At 33.7% G+C, this 25,892-nt stretch overlaps 2 protein-coding genes across 14 annotated transcripts in view; one reads left to right on the top strand and one right to left on the bottom strand.

Annotated features, from left to right (window-relative positions):
* LOC106877087 (uncharacterized) overlaps positions 1–7,112 on the top strand; it is a 51,666-nt gene extending 44,554 nt beyond the window's left edge. For all 7 annotated transcript variants that reach the window (XM_014925876.3, XM_052967682.2, XM_052967675.2 and 4 more), the window contains exons 7-9: positions 913–1,055; positions 1,992–2,113; positions 5,315–7,112. In XM_014925876.3, the coding sequence (XP_014781362.1) occupies positions 913–1,055; positions 1,992–2,113; positions 5,315–5,829 (780 nt within the window). In that variant the 3' untranslated portion in view covers positions 5,830–7,112. The remainder of the gene's footprint in view (positions 1–912; positions 1,056–1,991; positions 2,114–5,314) is intronic.
* Positions 7,113–9,248: 2,136 nt separating this feature from the next.
* Positions 9,249–25,892, bottom strand: part of LOC106877080 (transcriptional adapter 2-beta) — a 32,613-nt gene continuing 15,969 nt past the window's right edge. For 2 of the 7 annotated variants that reach the window (XR_016241971.1, XR_016241973.1), the window contains 10 exons: positions 24,006–24,078; positions 22,985–23,138; positions 21,366–21,445; positions 20,613–20,684; positions 19,687–19,751; positions 17,363–17,407; positions 15,868–15,899; positions 15,664–15,747; positions 13,413–13,679; positions 9,249–10,606 (listed from right to left, as the gene is read on the bottom strand). Coding sequence is in view for 2 of the 7 variants with exons in the window: in XM_014925868.3 (XP_014781354.1) it covers positions 13,633–13,679; positions 15,664–15,747; positions 15,868–15,899; positions 17,363–17,412; positions 19,687–19,751; positions 20,613–20,684; positions 21,366–21,445; positions 22,985–23,138; positions 24,006–24,078 (657 nt within the window). In the remaining 5 variants the exon portion in view is untranslated. Of the gene's footprint in view, positions 10,607–10,677; positions 13,680–15,663; positions 15,748–15,867; positions 15,900–17,362; positions 17,413–19,686; positions 19,752–20,612; positions 20,685–21,365; positions 21,446–22,984; positions 23,139–24,005; positions 24,079–25,892 lie in introns of those variants that run through there. The other 5 variants (XR_008264024.2, XR_016241972.1, XM_014925868.3 and 2 more) reach the window with 3 other exon arrangements.

The raw sequence follows: 25,892 nt of genomic DNA, 5'->3' as shown, positions 1-25,892 counted from the left end.
AATAATTAATAATATATTTTATTTTGATTGAGTCAGTCTCTTGCTACTCTTTCATCTGCAGGTGCACTGGATCTTCAGGATGACTGAAGATTCTATGCACTTGCACATGAAACTTATATATATATATATATATATATATATATATATATATATATAGCTGAAACTATGTGTGTTTGTGTGTAAGTGCATGACCGAGTGTGTATTCTCTTTGACTTGATATGTGTACTGGTCATCGTCATCATCATTTAACGTCTGCTTTCCATACTGGCATGGGTTGGATGGTTTGGCTGGAGAACTGGCAAACCAGAGAGCTGCACCAAGTTCCAGTCTGATTTCGCTTGGTTTCAGTGGCTAGATGCCCTTCTTCACACCAACCACTTTACAGTGTGTGCTGGGTTTTTTTAACGTGCTACCTGCATGAGCACTTTTACGTGGCACTGGCATGAGTGCTTTATACATGGCACTGGCACAGTGTTCTTGCAGGTTAATCCCCTTTACCAGGGGGAGTGGCCTTAACACTTCTACTGTGGAGGATGGGTCTTCTTGAGTACAACAAGGCACCAAATACCCAAATCCTTTGTCAAAGGACTGAGATGATTGTCAAAAAAATAAAAAAGACAGCAATCCTCCCTCGCAAAAAAAAAAAAAAAATCTATCACTGTTCATACAGAAAGCATTGTTTTTTTTGCAGTCCTTTATGTAAGTATTCTGGCTTGTTCATTCTTTGATAGACTGGTAGGAAATCATTATCTTGCTTGGAAATAGGTGTGGGTTGATGCCAAAATGGACATCTGGCCATAGAAAGCTTGACCTATACAAAGTCTCATCTGACTTATGCAAGCATGTGAAAGTAAATGTTAAAATGTTGATTATTCTAAGATGATTAAAATTTTTTTTATCTGTCCATTTCAGCTGAATGTAAAAAACTACAAAGGTCAAACAGCCTTATTTCACTGTGTTATCCGTGCTGACACAGAGTGTTGTCATCAACTACTGATTAGAAATGCTGATCCCTCAATCCGTGCCACAGTTATACAGAGTCCTAAACAGAAACAGTGAGTGATTTACTGACCTCCATTGTGGTTTACTCTCTCTCTCTCTCTCCCCCTCTCCCTCTCTTCTGCTTCCTCTTTCCTTTCACTTAAATCTTTCTGTGTGAATATTTGTCACTCTCTTACTCATTCTTTTCTCTTTTTTAGTCCTGATCTATCTGTTTCTCTCTGCATTTATGTTTAATCCCTTTCGGTATGTCTGTCTGTTTATCTGAATGATGTGTGCGTTGTGTGTAATATGTATGTGTGCATGTGTGTGTGTTGGTGCGTACAGTTTTTAACTCTAGAAACTACAGAAAATAGGAAAACCTTTGTTTAGTTGCACACCTGTTACACCTCTGTATTCTTGGTATGCTAATTCTGAACAGGTAATATTTCTGGTAGTGGAGGTGTTGCCAGAACTGCTGCTTGTTGCAGTAATGTTGATAATATTGTAATATTGCTGTTGTAGTAGCAGTGATGGGGTGTGGTGTGTATTTTTGTTCAAAGTGTTTTGTAGTATTTTACTACATTCTTTTCTGTTTTGAGTTCAAATCCCACTGTGTTTGATTTTTCATTCTATTCTTCTGAGCTCAGTAAAATGAGTATCAGTTTAGTTATATTGGCTCTACTCTCCTTCCTTTCTCACAAATGTAGGACCTTGTACTTAAAGCCACACATTTCAGAGGTAGATACTTATTAATCATTATTATGCTTTTATTATTAAATGGCAGTGGATTGGCAAAATGGTTAGAATGTCCAATATACCTTCTGCTATTTAGTTGTGGAACTTTACATTCTGAGTTTAAATCCTGCTGAGGTCAACTTTGCCTTTCATACTTCCAGAGTAGATAAAATGTTAGCCAAGTATTGGAGTCGATGGTATTAACAAACCACCTCCTCTCAAAATTGCAAGCCTTGTGTCTAAATTAGAAACAATAATTTTATTGTTATTTGCAGGAAATTGTCTCCTCTATTTTGTGTGTCCCTGTCGTTCCCTTCTCAGAGATCTCTACGCCTTCAGCACAACTTTCGATACCTCATCCAAGCATCTCGAAAATTCTCTTTCCTTGTTGATTCAGGTGAGTTGTTTCTTTTTTCTGGGTTTAGAAATATAAAGAGAATATATTTTATATTTTATCTTCATTCACAATGCTATCTGTCTTTTGCTTGTATTTTTAGTTCTCTTAGCTTGGCCTGCATATTTTATAAAGTTCTATTGATTTTCTTTATTAAATCCAATAAACATTTAACCAAATTAATTATTAAATATAAGAAATTAATTACCTATATATTTATATAATATTAAAATTCAAAAGGGTTTTTTTGTTCCTTTAAATCATCTAAATTTTCACAGAGTAAAAATTAATTTATTACAAATAAAATGGTCAGTTCAGTTTTTGCCAAATCATTCATTCTAGCCCCAATTTATAAGGCAAACTGTTATGCTTGCTGTAATAGATTTATAATACTGTGGCTGTTAAATACACCTACTGAGCAGAACCAACTCTTCATTAAAAAAAACTCAAGGAAACATGTTTTTGATAGACAAATGAAATTGACTGTTGCCATATTCCTTTACCTAACTTAAAGTAGACCTTAATAAGGTTTACTTTAATTCAATCATTTTATCTGTTTCAAAATGTTATAGCAGCATTTTTTTTTTTACTGTTAAATGCCCTTCCTATCATTATCGACTGAGCTTTGAAGTGAGAATAAAACCTGTATTATCTTTTCCAGTTAAACATGGATATATTTCTTTTACTTGTTTCAGTCATTTGGCTGCGGCCATGCTGGAGCACCAGCTTTAGTCGAGTAAATTGACCCCAGGACTTATTCTTTGTAAGCCTAGTACTTATTCTATCGGTCTCTTTTGCTGAACCGCTAAGTTACGGGAACGTAAACACACCAGCATCGGTTGTCAAGCGATGTTGGGGGGACAAACACAGACACATATATACATATACATATATATGATGGGCTTCTTTCAGTTTCCGTCTACCAAATCCACTCACAAGGCTTTGGTTAGATGGAACCGGCAAGCGTGCAAGGTGGCACCAACCACTCAAAAATACTGGGTGTTTAGGTGAGGTTATGATCCGTGCATTGAGGGGTTAGCAGCCGATCCCATAGGCGGATGGATTTACCCCCTGGATGCGTGGTTTTGGCCACAAAAGTCAAGGCTCTGCTTGCTCCTTCGCTTGAAGTCTTGCAGAAAATCGGCAGTGGAGTTGCCCACTATAAAAACCAGAGCATCCCGATGATCACGTAGATTCGGGTTGAGTGGCCCCAACCACTATAATACACCGGTGTCTTGGTATAGATGACCCTTCCGCTGCGGCTACGTTCTCCAGTCGTACTGGCAGGGAAGCTCTACTCCTTGACGGATGGTGCCATCCACCCCGGGATCCCCTTCATCCAGTTAGGCTTGCACGGGCGTTGGGACCAGGTCTTGGGGAGGTGGCTGTGGTCACTGAAAGTAGGAGTCCTGATGTGTGGCCAATTTGCCCCAGGTCTGCCGTTGGGGTTCCCTGCTGTGCTTGAGTGGGGTCTGCCTCGTAAGCGACCTGCACACGGGTTAAGAATTTCAATTCACAACTACATGGTTTTCAGTAGCATTTTAGAAAATCACCTCCTGCCATAATCTCAAGTTTCCAAAACCATGTGTGAAATTTGTTGAACAGAAATAGTGTTCAATCCTGTGGAAGGAGGTCATTCCTGTTCATGAGTGATAGACTTTATTTGCCAGCTTCACTCTACCATCTGACACTTAGATGCCTTTAGAGGCGTCCACTATGTTACGAGTATTTAGGTTAGGTCTCTAGTCTGATGATAACTTTCATCCTTCCACCCACCAGTTATAGAAGCCCTAGAAAGAATCAAGGGCTTTGCCCTTTCTCCTCTGACTCAGCTTTAAAAAAACGGAATGAACAAGATATATGTGCCTTGTTTATGGATACAATACACTGGCTCTTGCAAGAATTGAGGTGTGGCTGTGTGGTAAGAAGTTTGCTGCCCAACCACATGGTTCTGAGTTCAGTCCCACTGCTTGGCACCTTGGGCAGGTGTCTTCTATTTGATAGATGGAAACTGAAAGAAGTATGTCATATGTGTATAAATATATATATAAGTATGAGTATTTTTGTGTTGGTGCTTGTCCCCCACCACTTCTTGACAACTGGTGTTGGTGTATTTATATCTCCATAGCTTAGTGGTTTAGCTAAAAGAGAGCAAAATTATAAGTATTGGGGTTGATTTGTTCAACTAAAATTCTTCAGGTGGTGCCCCAGCATAGCCGCAGTTTAATGGCTGAAACAAGTTAAAAAATAAAAGATACAGTCACTAGTTCATTATCTTAACTTCATAAGTCTTATACATTTTTTTATGCCAGTATGTCTCACGTAGCCCACATAGACATGAGGTGTATCCTGTGTAGGCCTAATCTGCCACTGTACACAAGAATGATCAATGATTTTAACTCAATTGTGAATAACTGGATCATCAAATACTTGTTTCATAAAAGGAAATCTAACAGGCCGATCTTTGATTCGTTATATCTCAGATGAGAGTAAAGATGATTGAATTAACAGACTAGCAAATAACTGGCAAAGAGGTTGGAATGTTAGTGCACTGTCAAAAGAAGTATATTTTATTCACAAATTGTTCAGTCCATTAGGCTATAAATAGGAACAGTTTACTGTTGTAAGCAGCAGCAGCATTGTTAAGCTGGAAAGAGTTTAATTAGCTTACTGTTCTGAGTTCAACTTCTGTGAATATAATTTAGAAAAGAACAATTTTTATAAGATAATAAACTAGAAATACTGGTGAGATGTGCCTAGGCTCTACAATACTATGGGCCTTAGGAGTTTGGGATTCTTTTGTCTTTGAGTGTTCACTGGCAGAGTAATGTGCTATCATAACCTGACATGGAGTCTTCAGAGAATATGTTTATTTACAGGTAACTTAACCAAGAATGGAGAAATGCCTTATATCTGCTCCCCATTTCATTTTTTATTTTCTCATACGAATTTCATGTTTGTTTGCTTTCACCTAACCCCTTAGAATTTAGACCAGCCATATCTGGCCAAAATATTCTGCCTGTTTTATGTTCAAACTGGCCTCTCACACCTACTCTACGATGACATTCTAAAAGTAAACAGTCAAAATATTGAAGCTGCGAGACAATTCAGGATTAATTCAAAACAATGTGAGTAAAGAAGCATTACATTCGGTGGAATAATCTTCATGCTAAAGGGTTAATGTTATTCCATATTTACTTCCAGGTTATTTTGCAACTGACGACATTTTAAAGGAACTAGGGGATCATTTGAAAGACTTTTTCCCAGAATTCATTAACTGGATACCCATGTCCATTCAATCGATTCAGATGTTGTTTGGCCAGACTACAGCTACCCTGAAACAACTAGCTGTTAGAGTTATCTTCCAGGAGTTTTTCTGCAATAATATCAGCTACATAGCTTTCCTAATGGAGCAAGAAGCACGGTCTTTGTATGAAAATATTTCCGATATCTACGATCGAGATATCTATGAAGAGTTTATCAACACTATTCTTGACAAAAAACTTCTGCAGAGATTTCTCTTTCATTTCTCCTTACCTCAGAACTCTCTACTAAACTTTCTAATTGAACTTCTGTTCCACAGAATGTTGGTTTTGTTTTCTTCATTTTACATTGATACTACAAGTTTGTTGTTTGAAAAACAAATACCTTATGACAGCTCAAGTGATGATTCTGAATTTTTTGCAAATGAAGGAGACTCTGACTTGGAATATTGGTAAATGTTGGTGGTATATGTGAACATAATACTAGTAAAAACTGGTGACATGATAGAAGCTAGTGTATGAGTGAACATGTTTATTAAATAGAAAATATTGAAATATAGATATCATTCAATCAATGTTTATATATCACAGAAGTGCAATAATACAGTTGCTTAATTGATTTTCCCTTAATCGGAAGTAAATAAGCCTATTGACTTCAGAGGAAGTGTAAAATATTAATTATGAATAAATAGGAATTGTCTTTTTTGAAACTATTAGCAATGTAAGTGAAATAGCTATAATTACGACTCAACTTTCTTGTTCTCGACACTCATCAAATTGTATCAAACGAAAGACAAAATATTCCTTCTCATAAGCAGTTAATGACTGTTTTATTGCAGAAACTAATTTTTATTGTAAGCATTATGTTGTTCAGGTGATCATAAAATGTATTAAATATTGTTTAATTTAATTTTCTTTTTAGCTTGTCATATTTGGCCAAAATTTTTATTATTAAATGGTAGAAAGGTATTGGATTATCAGAATTGGTAGACCATCAAGCAAAAAGCCCATTGATATTTGGTTACGACCCTTAATATTCTGAGTTAAAGTCCCACTGAGATTGACCGACTTTTCTCCTATTGAAGGTCAATAAATAGAACTGGTCAAGTACTGGACCAATGTAATCAACTATATTCCTCACCCTAAATGAGTGGCCATATGCCTATTAATAAATCATTATTTGACTAAGGAGGGAAAGTCATTTTTTATATACCTCTCATCTTTCACTTCGATTTTTATTTTGCATTTATACATCTAACATTATATATATATGGTTGTGCTTAACTTATACCAAAGTGATATTTTTATATATGTTTTATTTATTTTTTTACTTCTAAACATCTACTTATAATCTTACATATCGATATGAGCAGAAGCTTCAAGCTAACTTTGATAGACAATAGCTACAGAAACAAAAACGATTCGTTTCTCAGGTATGAGCAATAGTCCATGTCTTTCCTAAGGACATTATTGATATTAGCAAAGAATGTCCAACTGGTAATGAAAAACTGATTTGGAATCTGGCTTACTGCAACTTTAAGATTGCTTATAATATCTACAACAAAAAAAGAAGCTAACTATAAAGAATTATGTCAAGAAACTTAACAGAAACTTTTGCTCATGTTTTTCTTAACATTTTGATTGGATGTCTTAATTCACCAGTTTCTATACATTTTTCAGGTCTTTTTTTTATTTGTCAATAAAGAATATTTATAATTTTTAATACATTTCCATATAAACCTAGTTGTTAATTTGTCTTCATTACATCCTAATTTTGTGTTTTTCATATTTCCTTGAAACTATTTCCCTTATAAGACTGATTATGTAAGACATGCTTCGAGTACTAAATACTGATTACTTAGCAACATACTTTGAATGCAATGAAAAAAAGCTAAGGAAAAACAAACAAATTACGTGTAAATGATGTGATACTATGTTAATAAATAGCGCAAAGAACTTGAAATGGGGAAATTGTATAAATACATTGGTGGTAAGTATTTACTGAATATACATTCATAGCTTGGCTGGAGTATTATTGTAACAGGTTTCTAAAAATATGCTCTCCATTTTCTAATTTCAAAGTTTGCATATCTGAGCAATGCTTGCCATGTGTGAAACTGTTTTTATTTATTTATTCCAGATGTTTTAAAAGCATTGCAGTACTTATTTCCATTCTGTTACATTAGGAGTTTAGATTCTGCGAGGATAGACTGGGTTTGCTTAAATAAATACAAGTTATTTACTGAAGTTGCTCAATCGTGTCCCCCTCTCTTGTAGAAATCATGTTGTAGTAGTAACAGTAGCAGAATTTAACTTATATTATCTTATGGCAGTGAATATTTACTTCAAAAGCAACAGTGAAGTACCTATTGCTCTGCAGGTACCTTAGTCTAGCAGTTGATATTCAGGTGGTTGTAGTAATTTATCAATTTTTAAATATTGATGATTAGTATTGTTAACAACAAATTTACAGGATCAAATTCTGTCATCCTTTTAACATGATTATCTTCAAATTCATGAAATGTCAAGTTGGTATTACAAGAGTATGAAATATGGATCATTTTTACAGCCGAATAAATTTCTACCACTTATGAATTCTTGTACCTTTTTCATGAAGAATCTCCTCCAATTTCTTTTCAGACTCTACATGGTATTGATGCAATCTTGAATATTAACTTTATTTTGATGCAATGGGGCCCAATACAATACCAGTGCTTTGTTTTAATGTGTGATCTTTGTCTGGACCCCTTGACCAATTAATATATGTGAGTGTGTATATATGTAGTAATAATAATAATAATAATGGATGGAATTTTTATTTTAATGCATTGCTACACACATTTCTTAAAATCAGTCTGTATTCCTGGGATTACTATACATTCCATGGATATTAGGTAGATCATACTTATGTGTTCATTTCTTCAGGCAATATCATTAGGCTATAGCATAGCTAGCATAATAAAATAAAAGCTTTTATATAAATTTCCTCATAAATAAACTTAAAAGTATACATATATATATATACAAAAGTGCAGCAAGTGGATTTGGTAATCCCTCTCGAATCCGTGCTATTATGTAAAAATGTAAATTAAGACGAGCATTTATGATATACAAAAACAAAGACTTTCTAATTAGGAATTACATCTGTTAGTCCAGAACAGGGGTTTGTGCAACTGGTTATATTTCTACCGAATATTTAAATACATTTCCTAATATTTAATCATAAAAATATAATAATACCTTTTAGATATTGAATGGCTATGAAGGTCCCACCCACTGGGTAAAATAAGAATCAAAGGGGTCCATAGATAAAAAAATGTTGCGAATCACTGCTCTAGAAGATATTAATGTTGCTAATTTTAACTATCTGATTAGTTGGGTTTATTTGATAACTAAACATTTGGACATGGCATTTAGTAGCAGTGTAACATTCATATACATTTAGTAATGAAAAATATACAAGGATTACCCATTATGAGAGTGTGGATAGGTATGAGACGTTTTGTCACATCCATTTTTGTCTTTGTTGATTTAATGTTTCTCTCCCTTGGTTTATGTGTGTGCACGTGTAATCTCTCTGCACATGAATGTGCATGTGTTTGCCTCCAGTGCCAAAACCAGTTGAGTGTCAGATCATCAGCATTCAAACCCAATCTCTTTCTGTGGAGGTTTTATGCCAGCTGGAAGTACATATCATTATTGAATCCTTTGCATTTGTGCCTGAAGTTCATCAACTTTTTTATTATTTAGTAGCATTAAGTTGGATCTAGAATCTTTATCTGGTATCAATCATTAGAAACATAATCTGTGGTTGTTTTGTTTTGTGTCAAGGATTCACTACTTGGTACTAAGTCATTCCAACTCAAACACAAATCTAAATACATGGTTAAGTACCTTTATTTACATGCAAATGTCTTGATAGAGTTTTTAGACAACCTTCCATTGATGAATCGAAATGAAATAAGTACAGGCATGGTTGTGTGGTGAAGAAGCTTGCTTTGCAACCGTGTAGATTCAGTCCCACTGTTTGGCAACTTGAGCATCTTCTATAACCCCTGATTAACCAATGCCTATGAGTGAATTTGACAGCCGGAAACTGTTCATAAGTCCATTGTGTGTGTTCATGTCTGTATCCCACTACCACTTGGTGTTGGTTTGTTTACTTCCTTGTTATTGAAATACAGTATGTATCAGATTGTATGTACTAGGGTGGATTTGATTAAACCCTTCAAGCTGGTGCCAAGCATAATCCATGAATCAGTGCTACTTTTAACACATTCAACAGAATACACTACATATTTCTGCATGTTGAATTTAAAATTCCAAAACTGTTCCCATTGAGTACAAAATAATTTGATAAGTAAGGTTAATTTCCAAGAGAAATTGAGCAATAAATTGAACAGAGAAAGCAGCAGATGTTGCTTTTTAATTCCAGATCAAGCATGGGATTTAACTGTTATTTCTCACAGAGGGAAGACATGAGATGAAGTATTGAAGGACAATCTCAAGACATTAAGCCTTATGACTAAGATATCTGGCGCATTACTGTACTCAAGACTCGTTGGTGCCACAAAAAAAGCACCCAATACACTCTGTGAGGTGTTTGGTATTAGGAAGGGCATGCAATTGTAGACACCATGCCAGAACAGACAATGAAGCATGGTGTGGTCCATGACCAGCTCTGGTCAAACCTTCCAACCCATGATGCCAGAATGGAAAGTGGATGTTAAATGATGATGAGTGACCACACAGAGGCTTCTCCATTGGCCAATGTAGCTATTGCAGTATCAATATAAGATGATGTAGGCTGGATATTAAAAAAAAAAAAAAAAAAAAAAAAAAAAAAAAAAGAGCAGCTCATGGCAGAAATCAAATTAAAACAGACTGGAGCCTGGTGCAGCTCTCTGGCTTACCAGCTCCAGTCAAACTGCTAATCCATGCCAGCATGGAAAAGACATTAAATGATGATGATAAATACATACACACACGTGTGTTAATGTTGTTTCCATGTTCTTTCATTAATGCCACTTGAGCTAAAATTGGTGATGTTTACATTCTTCAGTAAACAACAGTCCAGTAGATTCCAAGGTATCATTGGTCTCAGTGTGTGTGAATACCAATGGTATGAATATATCTCATTTGAATAAGTGAAGATTGATGAACGAAGTATATGCAGCAATAGAAAAATCTTCTTCAACAAGTTTTGTCTAACCCATGCTAGCATAGAAACAAACTGGAAAAGAAAGAAAAAAAGAAATAGTGACATGGACAAACAAAAGAATAACAAGGATGAAGTCACTCAGATATAGTTATTAAAAGACCTTGCATTTTTTGTTGTTGTAGTTGTTATTTTTATTTTATTGAATTTTTTTTGTAATAACTTGTGGTTTTAATTGAAAGCCTTATAAAGTAACAGCTTTTGCAACAGATATAAATTTGCAGTTTATAAAGAGTTAAGTCAATAAATAAAGTTATTGCTTGTGAGTAGCAATAAATGAGTGATGTGAAAAAAGGAAAAGATGAAAACTATATTACACACTCTCCTAAATTTACATCAATGCTTACATACACTAACATTCATTGTGTGGTACATACACTATGTCAGACTAACAGGCTTTCACCCATCAAGTGGTAACTTCACTGAAGTAAATAATTTATGTACATTGGTTTATCCAAAATTTCCACAGTGTCTCCAGAAAGTTTTAAAAGTCACAACCAACAGCAGTAACTGTTATGAGAAAGAGAGGGCAGTAAAAAAAAAGTGGAAGAGAGATGGGACAAAGAGTGAGGGGAAGAGAGATGGGACAAAGAAGTGGGTATACAAACACAAAGAGAAAACAGAGTTGAAAGTAAAATAAAAAGAGAGAAAAGGAGAAACAGTCAGGTAGTAATAAAGACAATAACTAAAGTATATATATATATATATATATGGAAAAAAAAGGAGGAAAACAGGAGATAAAAAGAAGTGAGAAGAGGGATGGAAGAGAAGTGAGGTGGGGTTGAGAGCAATATTTGAGTCTCTTGTTAACATGTTCGGTTGTTGTTGTGGCATAGCCCCGACAGAACCATGCAAGAAAGAGGGGAGTACGACAGCTCACCACCAAACAGATAAGTAGTTATAGCAGACTGTCACAGTACATCCAGTTGTTTGTTGTTATGGCAGTGGCCCCTTGGTCCAGCAGACAGCACTTGTACCTGTTATGTGTAGCCTTCAATCAGCCCTGACTGAGTTGACCTATGATCAAAGACTCTCCAGGTTTGAAAACCTAATTCCCCTCCACCCGCCCCAAGAATAGTGTATCTAGGACTACACATTATCTAAAAGAATAGCTACATTATCTAATGTGTCCCTTGGTTTTTTTTTTTTTTTAAAAGACAGTAGGGTATGATTTGAAAGAAATATGACTGCTACTTCCAGCAGGTATATCACTAAAGAAAAGGCTCCAAGTTGTTTACTGAATGGCTGGGGGTGGTAGCCCTTGTTAGACTTGATAAGTATCTCTAATGACAATTTTGATGTGTGAGAGAGAAACCACCTGCCAAAAAAAAAAAAAAAAAAAAAAAAAAAAAACTAGTAACAATAATATCAAATATGATGACATGACAATTCGATTACTCAATGATAATGTCCCTAGGTTTTGGGTTATAGAAAATTTCAAATTTCAAATTGCAATGATACATTTCCAACGCCTTACATAAAATCAAACACTTGAGGAAATGGCAGTATTCAGTTTACCTGCGTAACTTCACTAAAGGGGAAACAACTCAACGTATTTTGGATGAGGTTTTCATTCCATCAAAATGATAGGCTAGCTTATGTTCAAAAAGTGGACTGTCACCATAGACCCAAGACTAAGTCAGTCAGCTAGGGTTATAAGGGAAGAGCTATTGAAGAGGTGACAAATCAATGCACTTCCAAAGAAAATATGCTGGCAGTATTAAAATAGACTTACAACCCAACTTACTCGCTTCTTTGCTAGGTCTTGTTGGATAGATTGAGGTGGAGTGGTCATTGTTAGAGACCAAAGATTTGGTTTATTTATAGCAATTAACAAAGGAAATCTATGAATAGCTACAATTTTGAGTCCCTAAACTTTCAGGCTCAAAACGTGTGTTTAGAACTTCTCTCATTCAACCAGGACTGTTCTTAATAAAGAATTTCAAAATTGTTATGAACTTGGGTTCAGAGGTTGCCAGGACAGCAATATTCTAATTTAAAACTCTATCTGTTGGAGCTTTAAATTAGCACAGAAAATTGATATGTCATCAAATATATAAAGATAACATCTGGATTTATTTTAGGATGAGCAATCATGGAGCTTGAGAGAGTTATGGTCCTCCAATTATCTTTAGAGTATTGATGATCATAACAAAATGATGAGCATCCCATTTGTACTTCCATCCTGACATTACCCTGATGCACAAGGCCCTCAATCTATACTAATCATAAATGATTAGTTGATTCCAGTGGTTGACTATCTGGATAAGAAGATTATAACACAGAATGAATCAACAAAAGAGGAAAACAGATTACTTTTAGCACCTGGGAAACATGAAACAATTTGGGATTTGTGGCACTAGTGAATCAATGAAAGAGTTTCTATATAAATGTGTAAGCTGTTAGATTTAACAACCAAACACCCCTCAAATCACACCTTGCTATAAAGGACTTATAAAATAACACTGTATGCATTATATCTAAAATAAAGACTAGATATTCAAAACTGGAATGTTTTCAATGATAGGTCTGTCTGATCAGGTTTGATATGTGGTTACAGACCAAGCACAGCAAACTGTCTATAATTGTTGGTAGTTGCTGTGACAGTAGCTATGGTTCTGCTTGACTTTGCTCAAGCAAAAACCTGTTACAGCAGTCTTAACAGCACATCCAGATGTGTTGTAGGTGGGGAGTGTGTGAGTGTGTATGGTGGGGAAAGAGCACTCTACCCTCCCACCAGTTCAGTTCAACTGGCTTGTGTTATATAACAGAAGACTATTAACACTCCCAGTTGTCACTGTGGAGCTAACCTTGACCAGACCTGTTATGTTACACCTTCAACACTTCTAGTTGAGCAGTGCAGCAGAAAGGTTTGCTGTTTGATTCTCTCCATCACACACCAATGGCAATGCTTTGCAGTTCCATGAGACAGTGAAATGAAACACTTCAGAGTCAACAATGGTGGTTTCTCCGTAGCAGAAGAACAACAACAAAACAATCTCAGGAATCAGGAACAGTTCAGTCGATGAGGCTATCATCACTCAAGTAATACTGTGATTGATCAGAGATGCTGCAGTCAAAGATAAACCTAGAAATAAAATAAAAAAAGAAACAAAACAACAATCATTTTAATAATGGTACAAAAGCACAAATTTTGATGAAATATAGTGATTAAATTGACCCTAGAAATTCACTGGAGTTTAATTTATCAACCCTACCAGATTGGTGCAAACTAACGCACGTAAAAGCACCCACTACACTCTCGGAGTGGTTGGCATTAGGAAGGGCATCCAGCTGTAGAAACTCTGCTAGATCAGATTGGAGCCTGGTGTCGCCTCCTGGTCCACCAGTCCTCAGTCAAATTGTCCAACCCATGAGAGTTAACTACATATTTATTTCTTTATTGTCCACAGGGGGCTAAACATAAAGAGGACAAACAAAGGGTTTAAGTCGATTAGATCGACCCCAGTGTGTAACTGGTGCTTATTTAATCGACCCTGAAAGGATGAAAGGCAGAGTCAACGTTGGCGGAGTTTGATCTCAGAAAAAGCAGTAAGGATTCATATCCTGCTTCTACTACTTGCCTCTTAAAGGGACGTAATTAAATACTATAAGGCCTATGTCAGGCATCCACTCGCCTTAATAATGATTTTTCTTAAGTCTGCAGATATTGAGGTACAATTAATTCAATCAATCCCAATTCATGAAGGGCATATATTCTGACAATTCTAGAAACATTAGAACTTAGGAGTATAAAGAAATAAAAAATTAAATAGTTAAACACTGAAACACCTGATGTCTAGCTATTGTTTGAACTCTTCAACCTTCACAATAATAATGATTTTTCTTATATTTATAAAGGAAGGGAATATATAATTATTCATAACACAACTAAATTATTATTTTTACTGAATCTGTAGAGATTAACAACACAGTTACCTCTGGCAAAAAATATAATAATGATTTCTAATTTAAATACAAAATCAGAAGTTCATCAGAAAGAGCATTTATATTTAACCGGTACATATTCTATCAACACTCTGGTTTTAAAATGTGAACAGATAGTGTGATTGAATTTAGGACAGATATAAAATGACATTTACCAGAAGGGATTTTGTCTGGCACTATATTATTCTGCCATCACCTCTGTATTTAATAATAGTAACATTAATTTCCAGCTTTGTCAGCAAACCACATATTTGTACAGAAGTAATTTTCATCAATCTTCAAAAGGATGAAAGGTGGAGACAACCATAACTAAGCACAAGTGAATATTACAATATATTTTGTCCAAAGTTTTACTGACTCCACCATTACAATTTCCGATATGGGCAAATGGTTACAAATTTACAAGAGAGAAGATTGGTCAACTGAAATGACATGATGACTCTAGTAACACTTGAACAAAGAATGTTAGTGGTGGATAAATACGGTTAAGTATTTATTCTGGCATGCTAAAATGTTTCGCTATATTTACTCTATAAATGTGTAAGCTGCTTTTATGTTGTATGAAAATGAGAGGAGGGCTGTGATGTAAGAAGTTCATTTTCCAACCACATGTTCAACTTAGAGCTCCCAGCTGACCAAAGCCTTGTGAGTGGACTTGGTAGATGGAAACTAAGAAACCAGTCGCATACGTATATGTATGTGTATGTAAGTTTGTATCTCATTTTGACATAGTGTGATAATTGTAGATAAGTGTCACTGCCTTACAAGCAGTGTCATTCATTTCTAGTAATTTGTAAGAACTTTGTCTGGCCAGAGTGAAATACTAACTTGTTTGTAAACAGATGACGGTTGGAGACAGCTGTAGAAAATCTGCCTCAATAAATAAACTGTCCAACCCATGCAAGCATGGAAAAGTGGACGTTAAAATGATAAAAACTTAGCAGATGACTGGAACTTATTCATAATATTATCTGAGGATTTTCATTAAGTCTGAAGATGAATATGAAAGATTTTGGTCTTGTGGTGAGAAACTGATCAACATTATTCTATAAAAATTAAAAATATAGCTACTCAAACTACTGGTCCCAATATGTAATTTAAAATAGCATAACTCTAAGCCTTACCTGTTATTTCTTTTAGGAAATGCTTCATGCAAAAAACAGCTGCCAGTTTCCTTCTAATTAAATAGAAAATATCATATTTTCCGCCTGCAAATGAAAATGGGAAAATATTGAGTTCAGTGATTGAAACTCCAATACAAATAAATAAATACATGTGACATCAATGATAGCAGCTCAAATAAACAAACAACACATGTTTTTACTTACCGGGTTCTTTTCCTTGTAAATCTAAGTTTTCGCTGAAAATGATCAGAAAGTAAATTTTGCTTTAGTATAAAATTTACTAATATGAAGGGAAGAACAAAAATCTAAATATTAATAACAGGTTGAAATTTTGGCACAAAGTCCAGCAATTTTAGGGAGAGCAAGATAATCAATTATATAAACCCCAGTACTTGACTGGTTCTTATTTTATCAACCCTGAAAGGATGACCGTGGTAGTATTTGAGCTCAGAATGTAATGAGCAAGAAGTTATACCACTAAGCATTTTGTCTGACACTTCTAACAGTTCTGCCAACTCAATGCTTTAACAAAATAATAATCATTCCTTTATTATATTAATTGCCAAAAGTGAGGAGAATTAATTTTATTGAAATATATCTAATTTAACAGTTCAACTAAATCAGTACAACTTTTGTACCACCGGCAGTTCTGACTATATTGCAACATACTAAGTATTCAAATTTGGCAGAATTGGATAAATACATATTTTTAATAATACATATTATTGGGCTGTAACAAAGAAACATATACCAAGATGTATTACCAACCTTCGTTGCTCATGAAGTTAGGTACATTCATCCTCAATGCTTCAATATAGATGCACCAAAGTGACAATGGTGAGATGACTCAACCTTGGTAATACCACATAACCATGACTTTTAGTTACACTTTTTAAAATATCTTTTGCAATCTTTGATTGAGGTCTGACAAGGATGTCACATCTCAAACACACTTTTACTTAGCCTATCAATATTTACAAACGTCCAAATCATAAGCAGTGTTTACAACTCCAATTCTTCATATATGTTATATCTAGGGACATAATTCCTTGATACCTCTAATTTCTAAGCAGTCAGTTTATATCACAAGATTCACAATAAACATCAACTGCATCACTTTTATATCAAACTTCACTGTATATGTTGCACTGTTACACTGAATGACACTTTTATTGACATAAAAGTCCTTTAAACAGTTTTTGTTCCCTCCGTGTGTAGTGTAAGTCTTGACAAGTACAGCAGAATAAAAGTTTTAGTTTCTTTATCACTTCCAACAATTTTGTTGTTATTAAAACACTAATAATCACAAGAAGTTAAGTTTAACAACTACATGTATTAAATAACATTTCAAATAACAAATCTTTGATAACTTCCAAAGTAAACTTTTAGTATTGAAACAGACAAAAGATTGCACACAATCGAATCTTTCTTAATTTTCTAAGTTTTAGGGAATTTCTGTGAGTTAAGAGTGGAATTAAGAGTGAAATTAAGCATTAATTTCCTAAAGTATCAAGCTGATAGTTTTACACTTGCTCATTATTAATTAAATTTATTAAAATGGAACACAAAAATAACAATTGGTATTTTAAGGCACGATAAGAAAATGACTCTCCCCAGACACAACAGAACAATTGGTATATTATCTTTCAACTCCTATCAAGCATTCATCAGAATATTAAAAAGTATCAAGGAAGCTTACTTTAGTTCTCCGGAAGCCATTGATTCCCCTCCTTCCTGTAAACGGCTGTCCTAGACAAAAACAAAAATTGAGTTAATTCTTGATCAGACAATACAGGTATCAATGATACCACAAAGCATCCCAAGTACAGCAGTATTATTGATGTTGGGTAAATTAAAAAAGCAAAAATAAAAGCATACAAATGCAGAACCATGAAAATGAAAGTCATGTCTAAATGCTTATCTCTATAAATTCAACAGAGAGTAACAATTGACTAAACAGAAATTTATCCTTTAGTTGGCCTTAATTATTTTATACTTGTCACAGAAATACTTTATACCTTAAGACTATTAATCCTGAATTAGAGATACATCATTACAAATATCCCTATATATCTAAGTCTAAATATCTTAATATTGTGAAAATATAGCCTAATGAGTAAACTAGGCCTTATATGTAGGAACCCATTAGCCAATTTTAGTCATTATTCTTTAGTAATTTCCTCCTTCTTCTATTTGTAATTCTCCAAATTTAATTTTAACTATTTAGCATTTAATTTGGCCATATTCGGCCCAAATATTCTACCTGTTTTATGTCAAAACTATCTAGATACCTATCACACCTACCCTACAATGTCATTCTAAAAATATACAAACGCACTATAGGAATCTTGAAGCTACAAAATAATGCATGGTTAATCCAAAATAATGTGAATAAATAAGCAATACTTTTGACAAAGAAATCTGAATGCTAAAAGGTTAAACATCATGCTTCAAGTTTTCTCTTAATGGACATCTTCCTGCCTAGTTCCTATTATTCAGTTTCACAACTATCTTACCCATATTATTGTAAGCAATACATTATATACTTTTATTATCAAATAGTACAATATTAACACTAGCAACTCAATAAAAATAAATTTAAGTGCAGCACCTTGGGTAAGTGCCTTCCACTATAGCAACAGGCTAACAAAAGCCTTGTGAGTGGATATGGAAAATGGAAACTGAAAGAAGTGCCTATATTATATATAGATACATGACATATATGTCTGTGTGCATGTGTGCATTTGTCTTGTCTTGACAGTTTTTGACAATAATGTCAAGACAAGGGTGCTTGTCTTGACATTAAGTTTTGACACAAGTAAGCATCACTGTTATACATATTGTTCGTTTCCAGTCTGGCATGAAAGGCATCCCTGGTCACAGGGAAATAGTACCTTGCTTGGAAACAGATGAAGGTAGGTGAAAGGAAAGGCACTGAGTCACAGAAAATCTGCTTCAACAAAATTCGTCTGATCCATGCAAGCATGGAAAAATAGATGTTAAATGATGATGATTTTAGTTAAACAATTTTTCATCACTATTGTTGTAGATCACAATCTATATTGTTGTTTATAGGTGGCTAAACACTCATTAACTGCGTTTTTCATAGCAACAGTGACAAAAGGAGCTGCAGTACTTGATAGGCTTTGTTCAAAAAGCACAGGTTTTTCACCCAATGTTCACATCCTTGGCTAATATAAACTTAAGATATAATCAAACACACACGTGACTGGTCTTCAGTCAGTTTCTTTCAACCAAATTCCATGTACAAGCCAACCTGGGGCGACAGCAGATGATACTTGTCTAAAGTGCTACATGGTGGGATCAGAGCAGAACCACATGACTGTCAAGTGAATAACGTAACTATGCAGTCATGCTGGTGTCCTTGTTTGTAAGAATTGTTTTTGTTTAGAATGATACTTATAAGAATTTATAAAATCTAAATAGTATTCTTAAGTCAACCAAAGTTTACTTCCAAACTGTAGGGTTTTTTGGGTAATTATCATATGCTGCACAACTTTTGTTTCCCCTCCTCCTATCTACAACTTATTTTGTTGCTACAAATGTGTAGCTGTTTACTGAATTCTAATTTCTCAGCTCTATTATAATGTAATGCTATAGACTATGCTTGTGATAAATATCTACATTAGCTGCTCTGCTACCAATTCTTCCTTTCTCTCCTTGCTTCCCTATTCTCTTTTATTGTTTCTGAAACTAGAAATAAAAATACAAAAAAAAAAAAATGAAAGAGAAATATACTCTACTATGTTTTATACATAAATTAGATGCAAGAAAGGGAGTGAGAAGAAAGAGAGAGAGAGAAAGAAACAGAAAACAAAACATTTATGACGAAATACAAATATAACTATATAATAATAAAGAAAAGAAATTTCAGTGAAAAATACCTGTTTTTACTCTGCTATAAAAACACAAGAAGAGATGATTATAATGATAATGAATGTAATGCTGAGTAATGGAAAATGGTGTGGGGTGGGATAATAAAAGAAACAGTATATTACTCACCAGTCGTTTGTTGGTATTTTTTCTTCTATCTCTTTTATATTTTTTATTTTTAAACACTAAAACTTCTGCAAAAACAATATAAAACAAAGATACATATATAAACATAAATAATCATACATATTAATTAAATGAATTAATTATAAAACCCTAGACAAAAAAATTGCTTTGCTTAGAAGTACTAAACGCTTCGAAATCACTAAAAAAAGAAAAAAAGAAAAAAATAGAAGTGATATGACTTAAAAATAGGAGAGAAATATTTTGACAGACACAAGTCACATTCCTGTCTATGTGCTTCTTAGTTGCATTAAACAAAGAAAACTGTTCTAAAAGATACATCATAGAAAACGCAACTTCATGATAAAGAATTAACTGAATCCAAGGATTTACAAGGTTTTGAAGAGAATGACAGAGCTGAGTGGTTTTCTGGCAACTTCTCCTGGCGCATAGAAAAATTTGCTCTTTTACCCAACAAAATATTTGTTAATTATAATGGTTTGCAGCTTGTGCACTGCACCTGTCTATTTCCCGCTAGACACATTGAATTGATAGGTTTCTTGGCCATAACTACAAGTAATTTAGCAGTCAAACACCTGACTGAAATTACCAGTGATGAGTCAGAGTAACCAACAATTTACATTTAATCAAAGAACCTGATTCAAATAAATATTAAGAAGGAAAAGGAAACTAAATAAAGGATGATGTGTACACGTTAAACTAGCTGCACAGAAGTAGTTACTAAATATCAACATAAACAAAAAACAAATACACAATAATCAAACAACCTAAATCATACATAGGTAAGCTAAAAAATGGATGTTGCAAGTCCCATCTTCTCATGGTACACTAATATCATCCACTTTCCTCTGATTCTTGCTGACACAATTACACTTTTTGAATATTAGAATTTAACTCATGCACATACTAACCTGCGAAAGTCATCAACCCATTCTTTCGGAACCGGAATAATTCCCGAATTCGACTTTTTAAGTCTCTTTCACCTTTAAAATAAAAGTATAACTATAAATCAGTAAAGTATAAGATTAAAGAATTAAATAAAATTAGATTTAAGTTTTCTGTTCTTCTTCACTCATTAATGGGCCATCTCATGAATTTTATCTGATGTGCCCTTCTTTAATTATATTAATTGTTGACAGTTGATATGAAGTGTTGTGAGCATGTAACATTTGCCCAAGATTGAAGCTATGTTGGTGCAAAATTGACATTTTTATTTTATATCTAGAATGGATTTCAAGAGCTAAATTAACAATTGTGTTAATTTAGAAATGACAGAGTTTTGTAAGATTTCCATTGCCACAATGAAGAAATGAAATACTGAGAATATGCACAAAATTTCATGCTGTTATCTTTTAGCCACTGTAATACTATATTTTACAACTAATTTCCTCACACTAGTTACAAGTTGGAAAGATCAAATATTCTTCCTTTGACTAACAAATTTATCTACTATCTACTTCTCTCAGCTAAAATGAGTGAAACAAAAGTATAAATAAATCATGTGTAATGACACAATGCAAATAACTGTTTAAGAGGTTTATGTTTAAATCTTGTGGCAGTCTGGTTAGTGAAGTATACCCACAACCCCTTACAATACCTAACCAATACAACAGTCTATTTAAAATATTTTATACTGCTCTCATCAAACAATGAAGGCAACTTACGCGCTAAACTTTCATAATACTGCACATGTTCCTGGAATGTGTGAAATTTTGCAAACACACGTAATTTTTCTTGAAACTCTCTTCAACAAGAAAAGAAAAGAAAAGAAAAGAAAAAAATTAATATTTATTTAGATCAATAAAATATAATGAAGGGAAATTATAAATTTCAATTTTTTCTTTAAATGACTAAAAAACTATTAGACTTCTTGAACATTTAATCATTGTATTTTGAGAAAATTGGTTTGGAAGTAAAGAAAATATTCTTGGACTGAAATAATCGAAGCAATTTAGTTCTTTAGTTACTATTAACAACTAAAACTAATGTCATGTTGGGAGGCTCCCAATTCAGTTTTACACTACATAATTTTATAACAACTAATTTGGTCAACAAATCATTAATAAAAATATATTTACTATAAATTGTGCATCACCCATCCTACTATTTAAAAAATTTTATGTGGGTATGTTGACAATTTGATGAACAGACTCATGATAAACACATTCCAATCAATACCAATGTCATATTTTTAGGCATTGTATCTTGAACCATATTTTCTAATTTGTCTTCCCCCTTTTCAAGACAGTAGGGAATATAATTTGATGAAGTTCTGCTATTTCTAGCAGGCTGAATGACCACATAGACTCCCTACTATAGATATGTAGCATTCTACAAAGGAATGTGTTGTTTAGATGATCAATTCTGAAAGGTATAACCTACAGTATATTTATATCCAGAAGACTCTCTGAGTGGTTGGCGTTAGGAAGGGCATCCAGCTGTAGAAACTGCCAAATTAGATTGGAGCCTGGTGTAGCCATCCGGTTGCACCAGTCCTCAGTCAAATCGTCCAACCCATGCTAGCATGGAAAGCGGACGTTAAACGATGATGATGATGATGATGATGATGATGATGATGATGATGATGAAGACATTTATGTTGATATTCAGAAAGTTTCTCAGAAAATATAAAGTTATCTAAAACAGCAAGAATTTGATCTGGTTTGATAAAAGTATGCAACATAGGTGCTAACATTGCTGCATGATTACAAAGTTTAATTTGCAACCATGAGGTTCTGGGTTGAATTCCACTGCATGGCACTATGAGCATATGCCTCCAGCTATAGCCTTAGGTTGACCAATACCATGTAAGCCAAATTTGTTTGATGAAAATTGCTAAGAAGCTGGTCATATATACCTGCATGAATCTGTCCATTTAAATATGTTTCTAAACTTCTCTAAAACCAGTTCAATTTCTTAGTGTGCTATTTGCTCCATAATTTAGTAGTTCAAGAAATAGAAATTAATAAAGTAGAGTTTACTTGTTTCAGTCATGTAGTTGGAAAGCAAGCTTCTTAAAACACAGCCCTGCCCAGATTTTTTTTCAACTTCTCTATTTCCTGAACCACAGTAACAAGGAAACAATCAGAAAGAATTTTGTAACAATATTTTTGTATTCTAAGATGAATGCTAGATTCTAGATTTGTCAGGGAGTTTTGTGAAAAACAATAAAGCAATGTATGTTGGATAAATACAGTCAAATATATAAAAAAAAGAAAACTATTGTTCATCTTAAATGAAACTGAAAATTAACAGTAAATAAATAGAATAAGACAATATTTACCTGTCAAGTTTTGTAGTTTTCTTCTTAGCATACTGGGACTTAAATTTGTTGCCCCCATTTATCTGAAATAAGCCATAGTCACGAGCCAATCTTTTCCTATGTTCTCGTTCTTGTAACCGAAGGCGATAGGTGTCCACCTGACTGAGTTTGAATGCTGTAAAAGTAAGAAGTCAATTTGAATTAGTAATTTTCTCTAACTTTAAACTAACATAAGAAAGATTTGAAGTTTGAGAAATATCAGAAGAGGAAATATCTGAGAATGCTTATGAAATGTTTTAAGCTCTTCATATGTTAACAGAAAATAAATTTAGAGGATATTTTTTTCATTTTCTGGGATATTTTGATGTCCCAAGGTAACCAAATTCAAGATGATTAAAAATAATGGTCACATGTGTAAATAGAGAAAAAATGGTTTCACTTATGTTAGCTAAGCTTTAATACATATTAGAAGAGTGAAGGGAACTTGTTATGATCTAAGCCAGTAGAAATCAGTTGACAAAGTTCATAAACTGATTAAATTTCTGTGCCATAAGAAGAATTTAATTCTAATGCTTTGGGCGAAAAGAAATGAGAAGTGCACCATTTCTTTGCTGAAGAAAGGATCTGTCTGAAACAGTACAATTAATCCACATGACTCACAAAAATTTATAGTTTCTCAAATTTCATATCTAATACAAAGAAATTACTGAAGGCATTTATTTACATAAAACTTCAAAATTATTAAGTATCTAATCTACACAGAATATATTCTTCAATGTAAAATTCTAAATCTTTCACAAGTAATTCCTTTCTTGTGCAAGTTGGAGAAAAAAATACTCCTGAATAAAACTGAACAAATAAATAGTTATTTACATTATAAAGCATACAAGAGCTAACAAAACTACCAACAATAGTTTAATTATTACAAATTTGCTTATAGAATCTTTTGGAGGGTCAAGTCCATGTATGCCTACACTGGATGAAAATGTAGCCATCACTCTAGATTGCAGGCTAAATTGTGAAACATATATTGAAATCTTACCTATATCAATATCTTCATCATCTATCTCCACAGATAATGAACTAATCAAAGATTCAGCATCCTTGTCATATACCTATAAAATAAAATGTATATGTATGTGTGTGTGTGAGTGTGTATCTTACACAAGTAGAAACCATTGCAATAAAAAACGAAATTAAGTGATAACAAATCAAAAGTGTCTTACAAAGACAAATTAAATAACGAAGGTACTGATTTAGATACATTGCAAAATGCTGCTAAGTCAAATAAATTACATTTTAATATGTACATTATAAGAAGTATTACAAATCAGATATATAATGCAAGTATCATCATCATTGTTTAACGTCAGTCTTCCATGGGTGTGGAACAAGTATATATATATATATATATATATATATTTATATATATATACTTAATTTTCTCTGTGAGATTTATAATTAGATCATTTCCAATTTTTGTAATCAGCGAATGTGTTTTCACTAAAAATATATATACTTGCAAGGGTTTGAAAAGCATCTTCAGCCAGCTGGTGTTGCTACTTCAGGCTGATGACAAGCAATGACTCAGAAACATGTCCCTGAATGCACACTAGGCTGGGTGGGGTGCTTGTTTCCCCCTCACAAATATAAGGACACAGGAAATGTGTCAAGGCCGACAGGAAGCGGTCCAGTTTCCTAGGGCTAAATAGCAGCAGAATGATTCCCTTATTGGGACTGTAACATTAAGTTGACAGTATACAACTGCTTTATATATATATATATACATACACATACATGTATATATACATACGCACACATATATATATACATATATATATATATATATATATATATATATATATATATATATACATATATATATACATACATATATATATATATACAAATATATATATACATATATATATATATATACATACATATACATACACACACATTATTACCAGCCCCATTATCTGAAGTCTTTAAATATGCCTAATATACTTTTATATTTCCTTCCTATCTCTATACTCTTCAACAATTTTACTTCTTAATAATAGACATTTTCTGTTTATTTACCCATTAACCCTTTCGTTACTAACCCGGCCATAGCCGGCCGAAAAATTTTTTGATTCATAAGACTAACCCGGCCGTAGCCGGCCGAGCGTACCCATTGTTATTTAAATGTATATTTGAACCCAAATCTTGTCAGTACATTCGTTAAAACACCTGATTTCACTTTGCAAACAGTTGAGTTATTGTCTCTGACATTATTTGGCGTGATATTTGAACTCAGTGAATTTTGGAAGATTTTTTTCCACATTTTTTGCAGTGTTAATTTTTTTCAACTTTGAAGATGGAGAGGAGTTTCATGCTATCAAGCAGTGATTCCGAATTTGAAGGTTTTTCAACAGAAGATATGGAGATATCGAAGAAAAGAATGAATGAGCTACAAAAGCACATGGTGAACGATAATGAATCGGATATTTCTGTATCCGAAACTGAAAGCAGCGATGGCGACAGCGAGGATGATTTTACACCAGAAAAAGATTTAAAAAATATTTTTATTAACAATTTTTCTGAGGAAACAGGGTCTACCCATAGTCTTTCTCAGGAAGCGAAACCTTTAGACTTCTTTTTCATGCTTGTTTGAAATGATTACTGCGGAAACAAACCGTTACGCAGATTGTAAACAAACCGGAAAAAAAAGATAGCTTGTGGTTTCCTGCAACTGTAGATGAAATATGGGCATTTTTTGCCATAAATATTATTATGGGTATTAGACAGTTACCCAGAATAACAAATTACTGGAGTGATCAGGAACCTTTTGGCGATGAATATATTTCCAGTATTATGAACGAGTATGATTCGTGAAGCTGAACCAATATTTACATGTGAGAGACACTAGCAGTACCCCAGTACGTGG

Source organism: Octopus bimaculoides, chromosome 1 (assembly GCF_046866305.1).
Source record: "Octopus bimaculoides isolate indiv1 chromosome 1, ASM4686630v1, whole genome shotgun sequence".
Classification (NCBI taxonomy): domain Eukaryota; kingdom Metazoa; phylum Mollusca; class Cephalopoda; order Octopoda; family Octopodidae; genus Octopus; species Octopus bimaculoides.
This window is presented reverse-complemented; position numbering and strand designations above follow the sequence as displayed.